At 38.0% G+C, this 22,242-nt stretch overlaps 2 protein-coding genes across 2 annotated transcripts; both read right to left on the bottom strand.

The window, feature by feature from the left end:
• Positions 1 to 4,655: 4,655 nt before the first annotated feature.
• Positions 4,656 to 7,117, bottom strand: LOC122988124 (endonuclease domain-containing 1 protein-like). The gene is made up of 2 exons (XM_044360284.1): positions 6,725 to 7,117; positions 4,656 to 5,189 (listed from the first exon to the last, which is right to left on the bottom strand). Exons 1-2 carry the CDS (start codon positions 7,007 to 7,009, stop codon positions 4,656 to 4,658), a joined length of 819 nt encoding a protein of 272 aa, XP_044216219.1. The 5' UTR covers positions 7,010 to 7,117.
• Positions 7,118 to 10,658: 3,541 nt separating this feature from the next.
• On the bottom strand, positions 10,659 to 20,558 carry zgc:153896 (uncharacterized protein LOC569930 homolog). Its single transcript, XM_044359543.1, has 6 exons — positions 20,292 to 20,558; positions 17,419 to 17,564; positions 15,975 to 16,598; positions 14,912 to 15,134; positions 13,067 to 13,120; positions 10,659 to 11,756 (listed from the first exon to the last, which is right to left on the bottom strand). The coding sequence occupies exons 1-6, from the start codon at positions 20,536 to 20,538 to the stop codon at positions 11,680 to 11,682; spliced, it is 1,371 nt and encodes a 456-aa protein (XP_044215478.1). The 5' UTR covers positions 20,539 to 20,558; the 3' UTR covers positions 10,659 to 11,679.
• Between the last annotated feature and the right edge of the window lie 1,684 nt (positions 20,559 to 22,242).

The raw sequence follows: 22,242 nt of genomic DNA, 5'->3' as shown, positions 1-22,242 counted from the left end.
TGAGGTTTCTCCATGTGAATATTATTTGTTTTTTATTTCTTTATGTGGCTGGGAGCTGGTTTTCCGGCTTCTTATTGTCTTCAAGGGGAATCAGTACCGCCACAAAGTAAACGTCATACTGATTAATAATATATTGAACTATTAATGTTTACTATCTGCAATTTTATAGAAGGTTTCTTTTATGGCCAGCAGGGCAAATGGTCTGTTAACACTACAAATATATTCAGTAGTTCAGTGAGAACAAAACGACCTTGTGAATAGAGCAGCATACAGTATTCTCACTCAGATTTTCTGCATCACCAACTGAATGCATGTAGGTTCCTGTAGCAACAAACCACAATGCAATGCACATAGTTTGCACTGTTGTAATTGCTTCGTTTGATGTTATCAGCAGGGAGCGTGTGTGTGCGTTTATAAGGTAACAGGGAAATAGAATAAAAGATAGAAATAAAGAGTAATGAGTGAAAAGGGACAGCAGAAAGTGAAAAGAGAATAGAAATTGAAAGACTAGGAAATTGTGAGGAATAGCAACAAACCCTTTTGTGCCCTGCAGAACCAGTCCAACGCTCTTAATTACCATCATTTAATCTTGTATTTATTTTTCTTGAAACAAGTGAACAAGAATTGCTGATGGGGTGAAATAATTTTACCTGTTTCAATTGCAGTTCAGGGATTTGTCGATTTTCAATAAATGATCACTTGTTTCAATAAGTTTCTCTGAACAGTTTCAGTTGAATTGAAACTCCAACCACAACACAATCACTTTTTAAAAACTGGATCACTTGGAGTCTAACTGAATGATGAATTTACTCATGTGTGGGGGGTCGGCAGGCTGGGAAGGCAATAATTAATGTAACATGTGCTGTTTGCTTCATCCACCAAAATCATGTGTTCAATACAAAGGAAGACATAAATAATTAAAACTGGGCTAGTTTCTTTGCAAAACAAAATGTCTGCAAAAAAAAAGTTCCACAGGTTCAACAAAGTCTTATAAGATTGTCGAAAAGATACAAAACATGTCACCGTTTAAACAGAAGGAGTGACCTTCCTGATGCCAAGATGCAGAGACTTACTGAAGAAATGTAATGAAACAAGTTCAGTAGGATTAGAACACATTAAACTGTCAGCGGCAGGTGTTTTCACTTGTTTTCTGAAAGTGAGGTTTTCAGATTAAGTATTGCTAAAAGATTAGTTAAATATGTTTTTTGTAGGGTCACTGCAGACTTTAGTAGATTGGGGAGAAGAAAGGATTGGCCTCCATCAGTCCTCCTCGTTAAATGTGAAGACCTCTCTGTAGATGTTGGTGTGAACTGTAACTTCTGTTCCAGTTTGTGGTTAAAAACATTGATTTTTAGCTCTTAATTGATTTCTCATTCGTTGTATCACCAGACTGCTATAAGTCCCAGATGTTATCACTGTCCCTTAAATCATCTCTACAGAGAAAGTTTAGTGCTTTACCTCACTGCAGAAGAAGAAGACACAGCGTCATGTGAATCAGGAGAGCAGATTCTCTGAGTAAAACTGTCATGGTTGTGAGTGAGTGATCAGACAATGAACCCTTCAGACCAAGAACCATATAAGACTGTTTTGACATTTTTCAGTAGGCTATTTGCTGTTGTGCATTTAATCCAAAGGATGAGGTGGTCTGGGCCGCATGTGGCCACATTCTTTTAGCAGTGTAAACGCAATGCATCCTGGGCCACATTGAAGGACGCCTTCTCAACTGAGGTCCTCTATTTTCCCGCAGACTAGACACAGGACCCTCCGTCCAACGCTGTTCAACTTGTTGATAACAATAAACAAATTATTTTGTTTTTCATGTGAATTAAAGACGTACCTCTACGGATTAATGTTTAAAATATGAATAATTTATTTCAATTAAAGACTGAAAATAATGTTTGATGTGGTTACAGCAGGAAAGTCAGTAAATCAGTCTGCAGTGATCTATAAATGAATGTGGGTGATTCTTATCTGTTGTCCACAGCTGTTTATTCTGTATGAGAAGCTTCTCCTTCAGTTCATTAAACCTCTGCAGCATCTGAAGGCAGCAGGACTGATATGTTGATAAATCTGAGAAGGATCACGGCACTGCGTTCACTGTAAATCACCTGAAAACATCACCAGGCTGCTACAGTATCACCACAGACACCTCTACACACATCAGACTGATCGATTATAACTCGATATTCTGCTTTTTATGAAGGAGACGTTGAGTTAGCAGCTCATCAGCATCTTTCCCAGTTTTCTTTCTTTAGTTAGTATCGTCTCATGTTTAATCCTTGAAACACATTGCAGTGCAAACGCTGTTGTGTAACATTAATTATTAAACTATGTGAGATACATTAGAATCGTTACTGAATCAGTGTTTGTCTGATATAATCATGCAGCTTCACCGAATCAATTTCTCTCTTTTTTCCTTCATTTCTATCGTTATTATAGTAACTAACTGTTGAAAACACTCCATCTGTCTTTGACATTTCCTGAAGAAAAGCCTTCTGTTTGTTTCTGCTTGTCATTATCACGCTTAGTTGTGATTGGCTGAGCTGTTTCAGAGCTACGAGAGCAGTCATGTGACTGGCTGAGAGAGTATTTCACATATATTTAATCCCCACAACCGGCTGATCTATATTCACCTTCACTCAGCCCTTCTGCACGTTGCGCTGCTGCACATAAATGAACCAAAACAGCAGCTGCGCAAACAGACGCCCACATGGTCCGTAAGACCTGCCACCCTGCACTTGTCGTTGCACTTGTGCGGTTAAAATAGAGCCCATAAACTTCAGATAATCAGGGTTAATCCGATTGCTTTAAACAACCCTTAAATGTTTGTGTAAGGAAACCATTAAATCACCATAATTATAACATATTGTCCAAATACAGTCTCTTAAGTTTGGAAAATCTCATTCTGTTTTCAGAGGTTTGATGAGTATTTAAGATAATTCTCAATGCTGCTTCTCCACCACTGAAGAGCTTCTTTCAGCTCCGCTCTGAGCAGATGAGCAGAACCTCTGGATCTGCTCTAAACTCAGACTAACACAAACCCTCCAGAGCAGAACCTTTACACAACCATCAAACACTGGAACATGCTTCCAGCTGAGCTTCAGACTTGCTCAGACTTTCATTTTTCTCCCCGTGGTGCAAAAAAACTGGATATTGAACAACCAGTCATGTCAACATTAATTTCACAGAGATTCATATTTTAAATTGTAATGAATTGTAATTGTATAGCTGTTCTGGATGAATGTGCTGGTATTGATATGTTGATTTGTCTGTATGATTGTTAATGTGATGGAGACTATTTACTGGTGTTGCATGTAAATAAATGTTTTTATTTTCTGGTAATTGTTCTGTTTACCTTCCCAGAGACTGAAGATGGAAATGAGCTAATAGCTAAATCTCTCTTCTCATTATGAGATTAATGTTTTTTGTTCATGGTCCTTGTTTAATAAAGAAAAGAGAGAAAAAAAGACTTTAAATGACTGATATCTTCATCTTCATCTTCATCTCAAGGCTTTAATATGAAGCCTTTCACTGATGACTCTGTTTTGAAATGTTTTGGACAGCTCATGTATTTGCAGGTGTAAAGTCAATCTAAATCATGTAGGAGTGTGAATGTGATATATCAAATGAAATTCTCAAACTCTGTTGTCTTTAACTATGAATGAACACAACATTCATAAGTCCTGGTCACCTGACTACCAAACAGAGTCACATGACTCCATTTGAGGTTTTCAGAGGAACAATGTTTTCTACCTTTATTATCTAAAGATGGTAAGTTAAAGTATATAACCTGTGGTCTCTGCATCTGTCATCTGACTAGAAGTGGATTATGTCAACCTCAGAGTGAGTTTATACCAAAGGGGCTACTACTATGTGGTTTCAGCTTTGTTACATAAGAAACATCAAAACATTTTGGAAATATAAAAAAACAGACAAATCTGACTCAGAAACCATGTTTATTCATGATGAACAGGTCATTTTAATGTCTTTTTCTATGCAGAAGCAGGGTTATAATGATCAACAGGAGAGATTATGTATGAAGATAAATATATGGATAAAAGATATAAATGCTTTTATTCATATTATGAATTGATTAACACAAGCTATAACCTGATACTTCAGAGTTTAGTACTCTGTTGTCTCATGCATACTGGATGGCTGTTACAGTATTTAATACACAGTCTTGCACAAAGAGAAATGCATGGAACGTAATGGTTAGGGAAAGTAATCATAAGTACTTCTCTGTGAATACATTTGTTCTCTGATGTAGTATCTTTGTTGGCAGATGACTCCAGACAATCTCTGTTAAAGGACCAGTGTGAAGGATTTAGAATATTAGAAATTAAATTGAATATTAAATTCTATTTCTGCCAAGTTTGTTCTGATAGATATCACTAAATCTTACACACTGGTCCTTTAACATTATTGCTACCTAGCATTAGCATAATTAGCAAACATTTTGGATCAAATTGTAGTTACTGCGTTTGGGGCAGCAGATAGTGGTAATAGATGATGGCTACCCTGCTGAACAAAAGCAAAATTCAGTAACAGAAGTTACTGCTTTTTGCCTTTGTAGGCCGCAGGTTGCCTGCAAGGGAAGGGGGGGGGGGGGGGGGCAACTACGATCTTGACTGGCTGTTTGAAACTTGGGGGGCTTATTGACATTCATCTGAGAACACTTTGAAGCCAGTCACGCCATAGTCTCCCCCGAGCTTAGCATCCAGGTTGGCTATCTGCATGGGAACTACTTTTTTGCTGTCATCATTTGTCCCATAGAAGGCACCAGATTCCTTAGGTATGTTATTGTCTCTGCAACAGTAGGCGGTCCAGAAATGACTGGGAACGTTAACATCTTTCTTTTGCCCAATATAGGTAGATCCAGGCACCACACCAGTAACAATATGGGCATTCAAATTTTTCATCAAACAATTGTTTATCAACGTTTTTACCACTTCTGACTCTGTTACCTTCCAAATTCCTCGGTTAAAGGTTGGATGCTGTGGAGCAGCATTTGTGAGGGTGAATGTGGCGTCCGCACTTGACTTGGTGTGTCGGTGATTGACTGGAAGCAGGTGTCCCCTATCGTAGTTAGATTTCTTGTAATCTTCATTCACAGCTTGCCTTTGGCCAAGGCCGTTCCTGACAGTGCCCTCAGAAGCCATGAACTCACCACCGTTCTGGTCATCCAGCTGTAGAGGATAAAAATCAGCATCTCAATTAATTTTTGTGCTACTGTTTGAATCATCTGCCATCTGAAGATTGTATTGATTCTGTCTCTAATGTTGCAAATACAAAATAAAATATTATTTACTGTATACATTCTCTCAGGGTTGCTGCAATCAAATTTAATACATTTTAAGACCTGGATAGAGAAAATATAACATCCTTTTCCACAGCAAAACAAATGCACATTAGAGCTGAGCTTCATGTTTGAAATCAACTTGACAACATTAATATGGAGTATTTTTGTATCTTCAGATAATAATCATATGTAAAATCACAAACTAATCAAATTAATGGCAAATGCAATAAACTGTTTTACATCACATAAAACTCTTTGTGTTAAAAAAAAACATTTGAATTTAAAATTTTAATTATAATTTGTTTGGAATTGTTAATTTTGACAACATTGTGTAAAACAATAAGGCTGCTCTGGTCGTTCTCGTCGGCTGTAGTTAATTCTCCACATTAAGACACACATGTTTCAGTATATCTACCTTTCATCCACTAACAGTCCATTAAATCTGTAAACTCCAGCTAAGAGGTCACAGAATTAAAACTTTGCTCCTCTCCTTCATGTTGGCCGTTGCAGCTTCGCACTACAAACATTATTATCCAGATTCGAGCAACTATCAGAGATAACAGAGGACTTTGTGTCTTCTCTGAACCCCCCTGGATAACTGTCTGTAGCTGAGCATCATCTGTACTGTTTTGTGTTCTTTAATCCTGCAGGTGGCCTGTGGAGAACCAATATTTATATTGTATATTGGATATTTAAATGAGTGAATCCTGCAACGAGGCATCACCTCAAAATTTAAGACCTACAACAATAAAATAAAACCTTTTAAGACATTTTATGACCTTAAATTCTGAAAATCCCATTTAAGACTTTTTACGTGGGAACCCTGTTCTCTGTTCCCACAGACAGTGCAGGTATTAGGATATTGAGCTAAAATGGTCTCTTTCTCTCTCTCTCTCTCTCTCTCTCTCTCTCTCTCTCTGTGCTCTCTGCTGTGGAAGGTGACTAACACATCCGGTTGGTTATGACACTTAAAATAAATCTTTTTCTAAAACATTTTCAGCACCGGGATGCTTATTATTTACCTGTGAAAAGCGGGTAAATCGTGCGAAAATGAAACATGGTTTCCTTTCTATCATGTTTATTTTTCTATGGATTGTGTAGACCAATACATCCATTCATTCAGAACTTAATTCTATTTAAGGAAATATCATCTTGTTTGGATGATCTGGATTATTATTTGTTAAAGTTGATTGCAGGGAGAGAAAGAGATCGACTGCTGGGTGAGCTAGATTGACTTTAAACAAGAGAGAGAGAGAGAGAGAGAGAGAGAGAGAGACATTGTGTTGTCAATTCCTATATATATATATATATATATATATAATACTATATACATACATACATACATTTAATCTGCTGTCTTAATACTTACCCCTCTGACTGTGTACAATATTGAGAGACTGTGTAGAATATTGAGAATCTAACCTGAGGTTCAATGTCCCATGACGACGTCTTACTGCGTTTCCCCTGAAACTCATATGCAGAGTAGACAGGGATCTTATTGTTGGTGTCATAGAGCGTCGCATATTCATAACCATCTTCAGTCTTTTGGCAGATCATCTTGTACTGAACACCTGATGGCCCGATGGGTGGTTGACCGTTGGAGAAGAAACTAAGGCAGTCTTTTGGAATCGGTGTCGAATCCACAACTTCAGCTGTGGCTGGATAACTGAGAACCAGTAGCAGGAACGCTGAGACCAGGAGCTTCATGGTGAAGGCTGTGGTGGCAATTGTCTGTAATAAAAGACCCACAAACCAGAGGATGTCTGTCTGGGTTTAATATTACACTTACAAGCAAGTACAGAACCAACAACAGATACAGAGAGCTGTCTTAGGTAAAGTACGAAGTTATGCTCTGAGCGGTCCATAGTTATACTCTCAGCCTCTTCAAGTTATCTCTACACTCACAGTTCACTTTTGTTCTCTCAACGGACAGTGCAGTAGGACTTATTTTCCTATCTCTACACACTCACAGTCCCGCCTTTCAGCGGACAGGTGTGACTGGGCCTGTTATCTCTACAAAGTAGTTTCACTATTCACCAGATCATAAAACAAAAGTGTAAGTGTAGTAGCAACATTTTTGTCGTTTTAATGCTCATATAAAATGTAATTATATAACATAACATCACACATAGGGGCCAGAGTTCATCCTGATGAACGTCTGTGTTAGCAGCTGTGAAATGAAGCACAATAATAATAATAATAACTTTATTTATATAGCACCTTTTAGAAACAGAGTTTACAAAGTGCTTTGACAGACAAAGCAGAAGTGGGACTCTCAGAAGGCAATATAACAACAGAAAGCCAAACAAAAGCAGGACAAAATTAAGGTAAAGTTAAAACAAGAAGACAGAAGGATGACGAAAGATAAAGATGATCATGTCATGAGGTGCAGAGCAGATGAACCCAAATGCAGGACACAGCAGGCAAAAGGAACTGAAGAATATATTTATTAAACAACTCAGGAACAGAACAAAACCGAACAAACGATCCAAAAAGACTGAACTGAAAACCAGGACTAAAATACAAACTGAACTCATGAAACAACAAGGAACAAGAGCAGGCTGAGAGCTGATTGGCTGGGAGTCACAGGGAGCTTTTCATTATGCTGACGTGTCTCTTCACTTCCCTGACTCACGTCTCTTCCTCGTGTCCCAGCTCCTCCCCACGAGGATGTGAGAGAGATGTGAGGAAGGAGGAATTTAATTCATCAAACGAGACATCCTCGTTCACTCCATCGTTATTATGAGGAGACAACTGCTCATGATGCATCATCTCAACTGTCAAATATGTAGAAGTCAGAAATTAATAAGTAATAATTTAAACTCTAAAGTTTAAACTTGAAATTCACTCAACACTTTAAACTGTTACTTAATAGTTTCTACATAGTGATAACTGGAAGGAAAACAGCTGATAACTGCTCCAATGTTTTATTAATTGATTATAGATCTACAGCAGCGTCTGTCTGTCACAGAGTAAGACACAAATAGACAATTTAAACCCGTTAATTACTGACAGAACAGAACCGATATAAAGGAGCAATAAAAACAGCTGCAGCCTGCAGATTATGTTTTAATAAAATATTGCTCATTTAGTTTGTGAGAGTCTGAGTCTTCTCAGGCTCTGGATGATTTTATAGGGGACGCAGCTGTGTGACGTCATGTTTGACGCACTGAAACAGAGAAGAAGAAAGGGGAAGTGTTTGGCTTATGAAGAAAAAGTTACAAGAGTGTTTTTGTTGTGATTGATTCATGATTCATGATTCAGTAACTTTCATTTTATGAATAAAATGATGCTGTTGGTGCCGTCATTCCTGTTCCACAGATAGTTTTCCTAATCTGCTGTATTACAACAGCTCCAGCTGACCTTTTCCTATCTCTACACACTCACAGTTCACTTTTGTTCTCTCAACGGACAGTGCAGTAGGACTTATTTTCTTATCTTTACACACTCACAGTCCCTCCTTTCAGCGGACAGGTGCGACTGGCCTGTTATCTCTGCAAAGTAGTTTCACCATTCACCAGATCATAAAACATCACCATGGTGTAAATGTAGGAAGCCAAGTATCGGAATAAGTATAACATATTGTATTTAAGTAAACATATTGGGAGAAGAGGCATGGGACAAGGGGCACAGCTACTGTCTCTGAGGGGCTGTGTGATGGGGGAAGGGGGTTTGTGTTCATAGGTCACCTTGGGGTCCTTCTCCTGGGCCTAGGCATGTGTAGAGTGTCCACGATGGCACTTGGGGAAGGTGGAGTGGACTCAGGGTTTTGGAAAGGGAGAGAATACCCTCTGTATGGGACTAGTCTGTCTCCATCAACTGCAACCTTTCTCCCTCTGGGTGGCAGCTGGACCCTGTGCAGCACCTCCTCCATCCTCACCAGGACCCAGCAGGCCCCCTAACCAGTGGCAGTCTAACTTGGGGCTACATCATTATAATGTGAAATATGTAGAAGTCAGAAATACTAATCTATCTTGTATTATTTCACTTCCTGTTTATTTTGTTCTGTGCAGATTTTTGATTTGGTTTCCAGCATCATTAAAGTTTAAACATTTAAATTGTAACTCTGACTGTTTTCATTTGTTAATCTTTTAGTCAGCTGAAGAGAAAACAAACATCCCTTCATTTAGTTCAAGGAAAATATTTTTTACATTTTCTGAGGAAGCTGGGAGGCTGTTTGATGAGAAAAAGTGTTTTTTATGGGGATCTATAGACAGAAATGGAATAGGCTATAATATTCACATGTATGTTCATGAGGAGGGGGAGGGGAGGGGTATTCAGTCTGTTGCAATCTGCAATCTCACCACTAGATGCCACTAAATCCCACACAATGGACCTTTGAAAACCTGTGGTCTCTGCATCTGTCATCTGACTAGAAGTGGGATATGTCAACTTTGGAGTGAGTTTAAGCCAGAATAAAATGTTGGCATTGTATGTTTCTGCAAACCACAGAAGCATTGAATATATACGTTTCAACATGTGTAATACATAGCATATTAACATTTCAACAAAACGTATCATATCAAAATTTCTAGAGTGAAGAATTCACATGAGATTTATATGAGCTGACTTTCCTATCAGGAAGAGGAGGGGTCGCTGGACGGTTAGGAAGTTTCTTAGCAAAAAGTTGGAAATCAGCAGAGCACGGTTCAAGACCACCTCGAAATCAATGTCCACTTCCTGTTTCAAACTATAAAAGCCGGTTGGTATTTTCAGTGAGACATTGAGACATTTGCAGCCGTTTTTATTTTATTTTTTATTTTATTTTAACCCTAACTCTAACCAAGTGGTCTTTGTGCCTAAACCTAACCAGACCTTAACCACAGCGTTGTCACACCATAAAACATCATTATTCAACGAATAGAAATGTTAATATGCTACGTTTGTAGAAATGTTGATATGATACATGTTGAAATGTATATATTCAATGTTTCTGTGGTTTGCAGAAATGTTCAATGCTAACGTTTTGTTCTTGCGATTGGGTTGAGAAAACAAACATTCCTTCATTTGTTTCAAGGAAAACACAATTTATACATTTTCTGAGGAAGCTGGGAGGCTGTTTGATGAGAAAAAAATGTTTTTTAATGGGATCTACAGACAGAAATGAAATATAATATTCACAAGTATGTTCATGAGGAGGGGGAGGGGAGGGGAGGGGTATTCAGTCTGTTGCAATCTGCAATCTCACCACTAGAGTTAGTTTCTGTATGTTTCTGCAAACCACAGCAACGTTGAATATATACGTTTCAACACATGTAATATGTAGCATATTAAGTATTTTTAATTGTTTGTTAAATTTGTTTCAAGAAAACAATAAAACTGTTTTATTTATAAAGAAACTGCCAAGCAAAACTGATCAAGTTATAATCATTTTATTGAATTTATTTTTTATGGTACAGGATACAAATCCTCCACACTGCAATTCATAAAAACATATAACTATATACTTATTTTAAATAACAATTCCACTTTATAATTATATAAAATGTCCTTTGTTGACCAGAGTTTACTGATTTATTCACAGATCTGCAACTCTGCTGTATGACATATAAGAAGTGCTTCTTCTGCATCAGTATTAACAATAAAATGACTGAAAGAGAATCTGATCATAAGTTGATTTTGTTTATAAATAATATCAATAATAATTCCCATAAATATAGTGTTATCTGATGTTAAGGTGTTTCAGATGAAGTGGTGGAAGTCTGGATCTGTAGATCAGGACTCAAACTGTAAATATCAAACTGCTAAAATTATCTAATTCTTAAGATAAAAGTAAAAATCTTCACTTTTAGTCACAAACTAGTTCTAAAAAACATTTTGGAGAGTAGTTGAGTTTAAATGTCTGAGAGCTGCAGGGTTGTGTTCAGTCGATTCAGAGTAGATCATTGATAACTGCTGATTAGACTAAATATCGTTGATCAGGATCAATAATACATTACTGAAGCAGCATCAGTAAGAATAGAGTTGTTTTATATTCTATTATATTTTTATTTGAACATTTGATGGGATGTCACGGCACTTTTTCAAATTTCGTATTTGTCAAACAAGAGTAAATCTGCATTTACTTGACGATCAATCACTTTCTGATCATCTTCATTGATCTGCATGTGTCAGTGTGGAACTAAATTCTCTGATTTGTCTGACGCACCTCGTCTACCAACAGCAGAAATCACGTTAAAAATATATTTTATAACTAACATCACTGCCTGTGACAGAAAAAATATTTAAGAGCTTCGTAAATGAAATTTAAGACATTTAAAAACCTTCTAAACCTAAATCTTTGCTTTTTAAGACTTTTTAAGTGTTTTAGAAGTATTCTTACAAGTTTGATAAATACGAGCCCTGATCTCAGATGTGTAGATCTGATCCTGGATCTGTTACAGCCCTGTGAAGATGAAGAGCAGCAGCGTCGACAGCAGCAGAGCAACAGACAGATGAGTTGTCTGTGATCCACCTGAAAACAGACAGACAGACAGAACTCAGCTACAGACAGCTATTGTGATAATCAATTAATCGTTTCTGTCATATTAGAAGCAAAAATGCTGAATGTTCTTTTATCCTGCTTCTCAAATGTGACAATTTGCATTTTTTCTTTGCCATATATGAAAGAAAATTGAATATCAGATGACAGTTACAGTCACACATTACAGGTCTAAATGCTAATTTCTGATTTTTTTTGTCAGATCTGATCTTTATCTCGATGGTTTATGTCTGTAAGTGACATGTATTTGTATCTGATCTGAGTGTTGTGACAGCGGTCACACAGCCAGAGATCAGATATGAATCAGATCTAGAACCACATATGCAAATGGCCTCGATCTGATATGAAACAATCAGATTTGGTTTATTCACACTTCTGTGAAAAATTCTGATCTGAGTCACTTGGAGGCAAAAATTTGGGCCATTTCAGTAAATAATGTGAACATAGCCTCTTAATCACACAAACAAAATAACTGAAAACATCGCTGTGGGTTCTGAGAAATTGTAGATGCCTTTTTTTCCACTATTTTTTAGCATTTTATTGACTGTGAAGAGAAAAAAATCATTATCTGCAGTCCTAACTGTTATTACAATTGATCCATAGACGGCTGAAGTCGCTTCTTGTCTAATTAGACTCAATCTGATCTCTTACTGATTATTTCTTTCATCTTTTCATCATCTATCTGTGAAAAAGTGAATCATGGTGCTGCCTTGTTTTCATAGTTTATTTTATCACCTTTACTTTTTCTTCATTTATCTTGTTTTATTGCCTTTTAAAGCACTTTCTAGCATTTTTTCAACAAATTCTATATAAATACATTTTATTATTACAGACGCTTTGGGTGTAGACTCTCAGTCTTTGTTTAACCCCGTCTCTATACGGAGGGAACCACACAACGTTAGGGTTAGTTTTTGCAATCTGCAAGTTCCTGTTTCACAAACTACTGTGTCTTAAACTGACATCATGGAGGTGGATTCAGGGCCGAACTGGGAAAATCATTCAGGTCTGGAAATATAGCAAGAACTATAGCCCCAGTCAGGCCAGTGTTTAAGAGGGGGGTCTGAGGGTCCCCCACTAGGAAAATTTTAGTTACAACGACTTGATTTCCTGCATTCTGGTGAATTTTAGTGCATTTGAATACCAAACTAATGAGCCAACAATTGCTTAGTACAATGTATTGTTATGAACCTCAAATAAAACCAAAGGTGCATTTCAATATTTATTCAATAATAAATAACTAAATTAACAACTAATATACTTAAAAAATAGAAAATGTCTTGTACCTGTGGGTTTCTCTGTAGTAGTGGGCTCCGGTACTACTGTGGTGCTCTCTCCACCTTCAAAAAGAAAAAAGCAAGAGCACAGCACACCATATTTTTAATGTACCAATATAATACAGTTAACAAATCTCTCCAAAGAACAGAGCAAGAGCACAATACCCTACTCAGTTTACTGATATACACTAACAGTTACCCATCCAAGGTTAAAAAAGCCCTTTAACCAACACAAACATTAAATAACATACAGTGTTTCCCCCATAATTGTACAGGCTTGGTGAGCCGCCAGGCCAACGAGAACCCCGCCAGGCCAAAAAAATGTTTTTTAAATGCCAAAAATGATGCAAAATATCTATTCATTTAGAAATCAATAGGGTTTAGGACCCTCTGAGCAGCACTGTTTCTAAACGTGAGTCTGTGTCGTTGCCTGGGAAACTCCTAGTAGCGTAGCTCCTTTTAAAGAATAGATCAGTAAATGTACAATACAGACTACAATGTGTCAGTTAAAAAATGTTGCAGCTTGTCAAGACCAAGAAAAATCACGTTAACTCCTGGAAAAGTAAAGGGAGGTTAGCCCCGAAGTTAGCAACAATGGGTTAGCCTAACCTGACGATGCTGAACCATGGATGTATAATAAGAACTGGGTTAGGTATTGCAGTATTGCAGCAAAAAATCTCCCTGCGGCCCAAAAAGTTTTTTTTCCCCACAGACCACCACTGTAAAAGAGATGTCTGTAAAACTGTTGACAGGACGCCTCAAACTGCAGACAATGTCAATTATGACTCTTTCTATTATGAACCTTTGATCCATGGAGGTTTTATATTTATAAAACTTTCCTCAAGCCGAGAAAAGCAACTTAAATATCTGTGGCATCATCACAATGTAAAGTCTATGGGCTGAGCGGGAACTCGTGGGCGTGGCCAGCGGGGGAAACACTTCTGTGCATATTCAGTGGGCCGCACAATGCAGAAGCAAACCCAGAAAAAAAGCTGGAAACTTTTTTTGGCGTATGCGCCAGCCAAACAATTCCTATAGGACTGAATGGAAGCCATTTCTAGTCTGGTATCCAGCTCTTATAATAAATGACATAGATCTTTAAGTTTCAACATATTACAGTAGCCTGAATAGTGTGACAGAAGACATTGTGTTATCTCAATAATTTTAAATTATGAGCTCAAAGTATGAACTCGCTGACTGAAATTTTCACCAAAACCAATGACTTTTCAAATAATATTGACCACATTAACCAGACTAGATATACCAATTATGCCATCAATGTTTTTGAGGAAATTAGAAAGGGAACAACCACTTTTATTAGTGATTGTCCAGTTTCTTGGCTGCTTTAACATTGACAGGGACCGATGATGATGCATCGGTAGCATTAGCTACATTAGCTAGGTAGCAAACATCAGCTAGCTAGCATATTTATTTACCTTTCTTTTTTTCTCTCTCTCCCTCTCTGCTCCTCCCTTCCTCTTTTTTCCACCATCCATCTTGCTGCTAAGTCATTTAGCTTCTAAATTCACTTACTGCCAAACGAAACATATAACTGCCAACTACTCTCTCTCTCTCGACTTGCTCTCTACTGTCGCAGCGCAGAGCAGTGTTGGTTCAGGGTAAAAATAAATAAATTTAAAAAATCTGTGGCCTGCAGCGGGCATGCCGGGTCATTTAGCAGGCCAGGCCACCGGGAAAAGTCTGGGTGCTCCCAATTGCCAGTCTAGGCTTGGGTGGATTTAAGGACTTAAACTCAGCTTTTCTCTGTTTCTTTGGTAAACAGACTCACGGAGACAATAATAGACTCATCCAGCTCGTCTGTTATTTAAAGACACTATTGTGAGTCAGACCCACCGCTGTTTAGCAGCATGTTCTCGGTCACGGCCAGTGATCCGTTGTGCGGTGCCGGTTCGATCTGCAGCAGTTTGCACATCAGAGGGTAGATGTGGATGCTGTCAAACGGCTCGGACAGGAAGTTCCTCTTAAAGTCGGGTCCGAAGGCCCTGAAGATGGTCTTCATGTCCATCTCTCCGTTATGGAAGCCGTGGTCACCTTTGTTGACGTAGACGATGAATCTCTGGTGGGAAACAAAAAGATGAAGAAACAGATTTAGAGAGAGTGAGGTTTAGTCTGAGTCAGCTGCTGTTTCCTCACATCACTGCTGATCTACGACTTTATGCTGCCTTCAAATGAAACTGTTCAGGTGTCTCCAAAGTCGGAGGTCAAGTTCAGAATATGTGGTTTCAGGTGTGAAAACTCGGAGGAGAATTTAAAGTCAAACTGAAACTTGAATTCTCCTCAAGGACAGGAACATTTAAACCACAGCTGCATACTAGATGGATATTTTTCAGTTTTTTTAAATGAGGTAAAAACTATTTTTAGGCATATTTATGAAAACAGTGTAACTGAGAGACTTCTGTCAACTGTCAATTTCCTTTTCATCAACTCCTCATAGTGTTAGCTCTCAAACTAGTGACTTCAAATGTGCTTTCAATGTAAGTGATGGAGGCCAAAATCCACAGTGTGTCCACACAGTCATTTAAAAGTTGATGTGAAGCTTATATGAGGCTTCAGCAGTCTGAGTTAGTCATATCAAGTGGATATCTGACACATTTACAGTCTTTTTAGCATCAAATTCCCTCTTTGTGTTTCCTCGGACAGTGTTTCCCTGTTGAGCTGCAGTGGAAGTATAGTAACAAAAAGAAGGAGGGGCCGACCCCAAACTGCAACGTCACCGGTTTGAGTCCACTCGGGGATCTTTGTTGAATGCTATTTTGTTTCTTTTTCTTCCCTCATTCCCTATCATCTCTTTACTATACACTTATTACTTAAGACCAAAATACATTCTTAAAAAAAAGATGAATACATGGATTGATGATGATCTGTTGGGGTGCAGAAGGTTTGATGTAAAACTCACAGAGTTCAGGTTGAATCCCAGATCTCCGACGACTATGATGGGAGGCAAGCGCTCACTTTTGGCAAGATGGAAGCTCTCGGGCATCTCATTTTTCTTGTAGACTGTTATATTTGGTACTTTGGACAGTGCATCAAAAACCTCCTGCTCCTTCCCCAGCCGCGGCTTTATGATGCCAAACCCGCCGTAGTCGAGGATCTCAAAGCTGGTGAGCTTCAGTAAATTCAAGTACTTATTGAGGACGACCTCGTCCACCTGTGGTCGCTTCTTGACGGTGGTCATGCCGTGGTCGGAGCTGATGATGACATTCAGGCTGTCGGTCAGGTGATGGCGTTCGATGGCCTCCCTCAGGTAGCCGATGGTGCGGTCAATCTGCTTGATGATCACCTTCCTGTCTGGGTGATCGGGCCCCTTGGCGTGGCCCACACTATCTGGCTCACCGTAGTACATTGTCACCAGGTGGAAGTCTTCTTCTGAGAACCAGCTCATCACCTTGTCGATGTTTTCGCGCCACTCAGTCTCATTGTCATCTGGGTGGCCATATTCCAGCACCAACGCTCGGTTGACCGCCTGGCCGCTGTAGTTGGCCCCGCCTCCTGGGTAGTAGAAGGAAGCGGTTTTCAGACCCTGAAACAACAAGGAAACACAAAAAACAGCAGATGAATTTGGTTGTGGACTTAAACCTACAATAACTGATTTTACTCAACTCCAACTCCTGAGGGAAATATCTGGCTCTTTAGCTGCTAAATGCTCCACTATGTTCACCAGCTAGTCTACAGCTAACTGTGTCTGTTTGCCATTTGGTACAGAGCAAGTAGTGTACAGTGGCTTTTTACAGCTTTTTCTCTGAAAACAGCTGCCTGCTGTTTTTCATAAGGACTGAAGAAATAACGTTGGTACTTGTATCTGTAAGTCAACTTACAACATCCTGTAGAGTTGTGTTCATCTCCTCCATGCTTGTCACCATTTTTGTGGCCATTTTTCTGCTGCTGTTTTTTAATTGATGCAGCTATGTAGCTATAATAGGAAGATGACATCCCCATTCTTAATTCCCACCTGAACTCTTTGAATCACTGAACAAATTGTAGATATCTACCGACTGAAGAAGTAAATATTTAAAAACAACTCACAAATACATAGCTTTTTTTAAATGGTTGGTTATTTCCTACAACAGCCGGGCAATTCAGTTTTTAGAAAACGTTACACAAACAGGAGGAAATAGTGCATTTGTTGGGGACTATTTTCAGTGGTGGATGAATCTACAAGGAGCAGGACAGTGTATGTGGAATTCAAAACAACTCTTTGTTTTAAATTAAAATTTTAATAATTTTATTGTTTTAAAACAAGGTTAAATAAATTACAATTCATTCTAAATTTAAACTTAATCCTTGTTGTCTACGTATGTTAACATCAGTGTTTTTGGTTATAAATCATCCTGATCAATCACCTGGTTCTGTGCTGTGATCCATAATGGCAGAGCTCCGTTGTCCCACCACTCTGATCTGGTCATTGTCTGTTTGATGGGAACTTTTAGGTTCGTCTCGGAGTTGAACATCAGGTTGTGGACAACTTCGTGATCCTCCACCCATCTGCCTGATGAACAGGAAACAGCACAGTGACACTCAACAAAGCACTCAAAACCAACAACGTTGAGTAATTTCAAACAGTCAAAGATGCTGTAAATTTAGTAAAGGACCATTTCCTATATTCTGTCCAGCTGAAGCTCCTGTACGGACAGTTTAGATCTCACTACATCTTATTTTGTGGCCCAAGGATGGAGATGTCTAACTCAAAAGCGCAGAAAATATTGTCTGACCATTAATATGTCCTCCACAACATACAAATACTGTGCTGTTAAATGTGCAATACACACACATCTCAGATAAAACAGAGTATGCACATGAAAATCTGGATATGTAATTTGTCCTCTTTAAAGGGTTGTTTCACTATAATTACTCGGCTCCCTCCAGTGGTTTCTCTCCATGCAGACAGTTTTGGTTGAATGTGTCCAGCTTTGTCTCAGATTTCTGCTTCAACCCCAAAACAAAGAAGGTTGAATGCAATATAGCTTAAAAACATTTTTATTTTTATTATTGGTGCAATATTACATAACAAAAAGGCGATTTATGGGAGTTGCAGCAGTGGACACCTCCCCAACATATGGAGGGAGCTGGTCTGGTGGTCTGATGTTGGTCTGATGTTGGTTGGTGGTGTTAAAACCTTTTTTTAAATTTAATGGCAATGTCTCTTTCAGAAACAGGGTCACTGGAGACCGTTTCCACTGGAATTACTTTCTACTGAAAAAAATAGTACCTGTGAAAACAGTTGAGACAGATTTATCAAAACCTTAGTAACACTTTATTTCCTGGTAATTTGCAGGTATTTGCAGGTATTTACTGGTAAACTTTTAGGACATTTTACAGAAAGGCTGATGCAATGCGGTACAAATTATAAGAAGAAATGAAAAAAGGTGTTAAGTTGGTTTAGTGGCCTCATATTTGATTATTTCCTAATTGTTCATTTGCAAAAATTCTTATCAAAGTAGGCTCTTAATTGTTTAACAGACTGAAAAAAAAATCAGTTTTCAGTGTATGGTTTTGTGTGTCAAACTACATATCAACATATTAGATTCTTTTTTAAAAACTCTATAATGAGCATGTTTTCAATAAAGTACCATATTAAACAACCTTTTCAAAGAAATGTCTGAAGAATTAACAGTTACCCAGCAGCTACATTTAGGAAGTTATTGGAAAAATCCTATTTGTAAGAATCTAATTTATTAGGAAGTTTTGCAAATTAACAACTGAACCCAAACACAATTGGGGACACTTATCAATTAACCAACCTAAAGCTTTTTATGTTTTTTAAATAATTTGTAACAAATTCTGTAAAATATTCTAACTGGTCAATACCTACAAATTTACAGGAAATTAGTATCAAATTAAAGGAACGGTAAAATAAAGCATGACTAAGATCTGCAAATAAAACTATACTACTACTTATCTATCAAAGCTATCTGCACAAATAAAGTAGATACCACTGAGAGGAAATGATTCTATTTTAATTCATGTTTATTGGCCTTTAACCTTCATATTATGCAATTAACTCACCTCAAAGTCCACTTTTACTGAGCACACCCAGTATATGAATGTTTATTCCTGCCTGCAACGCAGATTACATAATCTAATGGTCTACATCATAACTGTAATTTTTTTTTCACATTTTCATGTCATGCTTTTCCTTGTGTGTATCCTGGAGCACAGAACAAATTTACTTCAGGACAAAACATTATATCTTATCTTACTGTTTGATTTATTATCCAAACCAAACTCCAAACTAAAAATGTACATCTGCCACATTCAGCTTAGAAAAAACATCATGACGGCAACACTGTGAAGTACAAAAACAAGTACAGTGCGAGTATAATTATTTGTTGTACCAATCATAGAAGTTAAAGTATATGATTACTTAGATACGACTAAAACTACAGACATGTAGTGAGGCAGTTTACAGCTCTGTGTGCTATTTATAAAGACATAATTTCAGTTCTCTTGCTGAGCATATCTGTTGTTGTTATACTTAATTATTATTATCTGCCTCCAGCTGTGAGCATTAATATATTCTATGTTTGTTTAAATTCTAAGGACAATTCTCCACCTAACGTCAAAGCACACATGATTATCTACTGTCTTGCACTGCTAATGTGCAGTCTAATGGCCACTACCATTGTACAATGTTTATTCAACGTAAATATTACAGTACAGAATTTGTACTTTGCTGCTGTAATTCTGAGATTTCTATTTGGGATTATTGAAGTACTCTATCTACAACTTCTATCACTTAATGTAGTATTAGCCTAAACAATAGCAGTAGTTGTAGTACTGCTACCTCCTATATTACTGTTACTACAGTAGTAATAGGCTAATAGTATTAATTGTAGAGCTGCAACAATTAATAGATTAGTTTTCAACTATTAAATTAATTGCCAACTAATTTGATAATCAATTAATTATTTTGAGTCATCGTTTAAGGAAAAAATTTCCAGTTTCTTAAATGTGAATATTTTCTGTTTTTTAGTCCTCTGTGACAGTAAACTGAAGATCTTTGGGTTGTGGACAAAACAAGACATTTGAGGACATCATCTTGCACTTTGGGAAACAGTGATCAACATTTTTCACCATTTTCTGACTTTTTATAGACCAAACAACCAATCAATCAATCAAGAAAATCATTGGCAGATTCATTGATTAGTCATTAGTTGCAGCCCTAATTAGAAGAGATTAGAAGTAGGAAGATAATAATAATGCAGGAGTGTGTTACCGGTGATGGTGGTGAAGTGGGACGGGGATGTCATGGTCAGCATTGGGGGTGTGATGTATTTGGCCTTCACTCCGTCCTTAGACAGCTGGTCCAGGTTCGGCGTGTCCACATCCTGGTCATAGTCCCACCTGAAGCCGTCAAAGGAGATCAGCAGCAACTTCTTCCTCCCCGCTGCCTTGTTCAGCGGGTTGCTGGAAGCACAAATCACCGCTGTGATGACCAGGAAGAGTTCCAGCCTCATCTTCATCTTCACACTGACTGACTGCAGCTCAGCAAGGCTTCACCTGAATGTCTGTTTGCACGCCTGGAGCTCCCTCCCAGTTTAATATGTAACTGTGGTTCTCTGATATAGATCTGCTGATCTGCTGTGAAGGACGAGACCTTCGACTGGAAGCAGAGCTCTAATGGATTCTTATCAGGGGCAATTTCATCAATCACAATCAATAATCTGTGGACACAGCTGATATCTGAGAACACAGAAATAAACCGCTGACACATTACAGTGGACACTGATAAGCTGGATTAATACACTTTAATCAGTGGTGGAAAGTAACTCAGTATATTTACTCAAGTACTATATTTAAGTACAATTTTGAAGTATTTGTACTTTACTTGATCATTTCCATTTGATGCTACTTCATACTTCCACTCCACTACATTTCAGAGGGAAATATTGTACTTTCTACTCCACTACATTTATATGTAATAAAATTATATATAATATAACAAACTTTTAAAATACAACACATTGTTGAAGATGAAACCAGTAGTTTCCAACCTTTTTGGCTTTTGATGTCTAACAAAAAGCAGTGTGTAGTCGGCTCCAAAGCTCCAATAAAAGGTGTTGTTGATGGAGTCTCACACAGAAGTAGATACAAGGATATTTAAAGAGTGTAAAGGGTTGACAGACAGCTATAGAATGAAGAGGTTTGATGAGGTAGTTAATGAAAAGAGACTAAATCTTTTATGCTTCACTTTGGTTTGGAGTACTTGCCTGTTCTTGGACCACGTGTTGTACACCGTAAGGCAGTATGTTCCCAAACCTTTGCAGTGCAAGAATTGTTGGATGTTTGGTCAAAGTTGTAATGTAGGAGGGATTTTGCCACATGTGGTAAATGTAGGGAGAATGATTGTGAAGGAGGCTGTGAGAAAGATCCAGAGTGTCTTCTTTGCAAAGGGAATCATGCAGCATGATAGGCTAACTGTCAAAAGAGAGTAAGGGAGGCAGAAATAATCAGGGTCAGATCTAAGAAGAGACTTAAGCTTGAGGCAGCAGGTAAGAAATGTTATGATGTGAGACAAGAAGCTAAGGAGGTAGAATCCTCAGAGTTTTTGTGCTTTCTCATCTTGCAGGTTTCTATGGATCAGGGTCGTGGACCGCTTGGTTATGGATCCATGGACTGTAGGGACCCCCTGCTGCCGTGGTCCTGCTTGAAACCCACACCCACTATTATTATTCTTATTATTCATATTTCTATTATTATTATTGGTTTTATTTTTATTATTGTTGTTGCTGTGCTTCTCTATGTCTCCCCCCCTCCCTCCCTCCTTCTTTCTCCCTCAGCCCAACCAGTCAAGGCAGATGGCGGCCACCGAGAGTCCGGTTCTACCTGAGGTTTCTTCCTGTTAAAAGGGAGTTTTTCCTTGTCATTGTGTAATGGGAAATTGCTGATCACTCAATAAACACACAAAGAGAGCATTGTCAGGTTATGAAATAGTGTAATCAAATAATACAATCAGAAGTATAATGCATCATAGTTCTGGAGACAAAGATACCACCTAGCTATCTTTTCTTTGTCTGAAAGGTTAGCACTTAACCAGTCCCTTAAATACTACTTGTACAGAATTTAAGACATCTGTTTACTAACCTTACAGGTCAGCAACCCTCAGATAGAAACATAAGTCAAAAGTTCAGCTAACCTAGGAACAGTCTTTCTTCACGACCATATAT

This window comes from Thunnus albacares, chromosome 8, assembly GCF_914725855.1.
Source record: "Thunnus albacares chromosome 8, fThuAlb1.1, whole genome shotgun sequence".
Taxonomy (NCBI): domain Eukaryota; kingdom Metazoa; phylum Chordata; class Actinopteri; order Scombriformes; family Scombridae; genus Thunnus; species Thunnus albacares.
The sequence above is the reverse complement of the archived record's forward strand: the minus strand, read 5'-3'. Positions and strand labels throughout refer to the sequence as shown.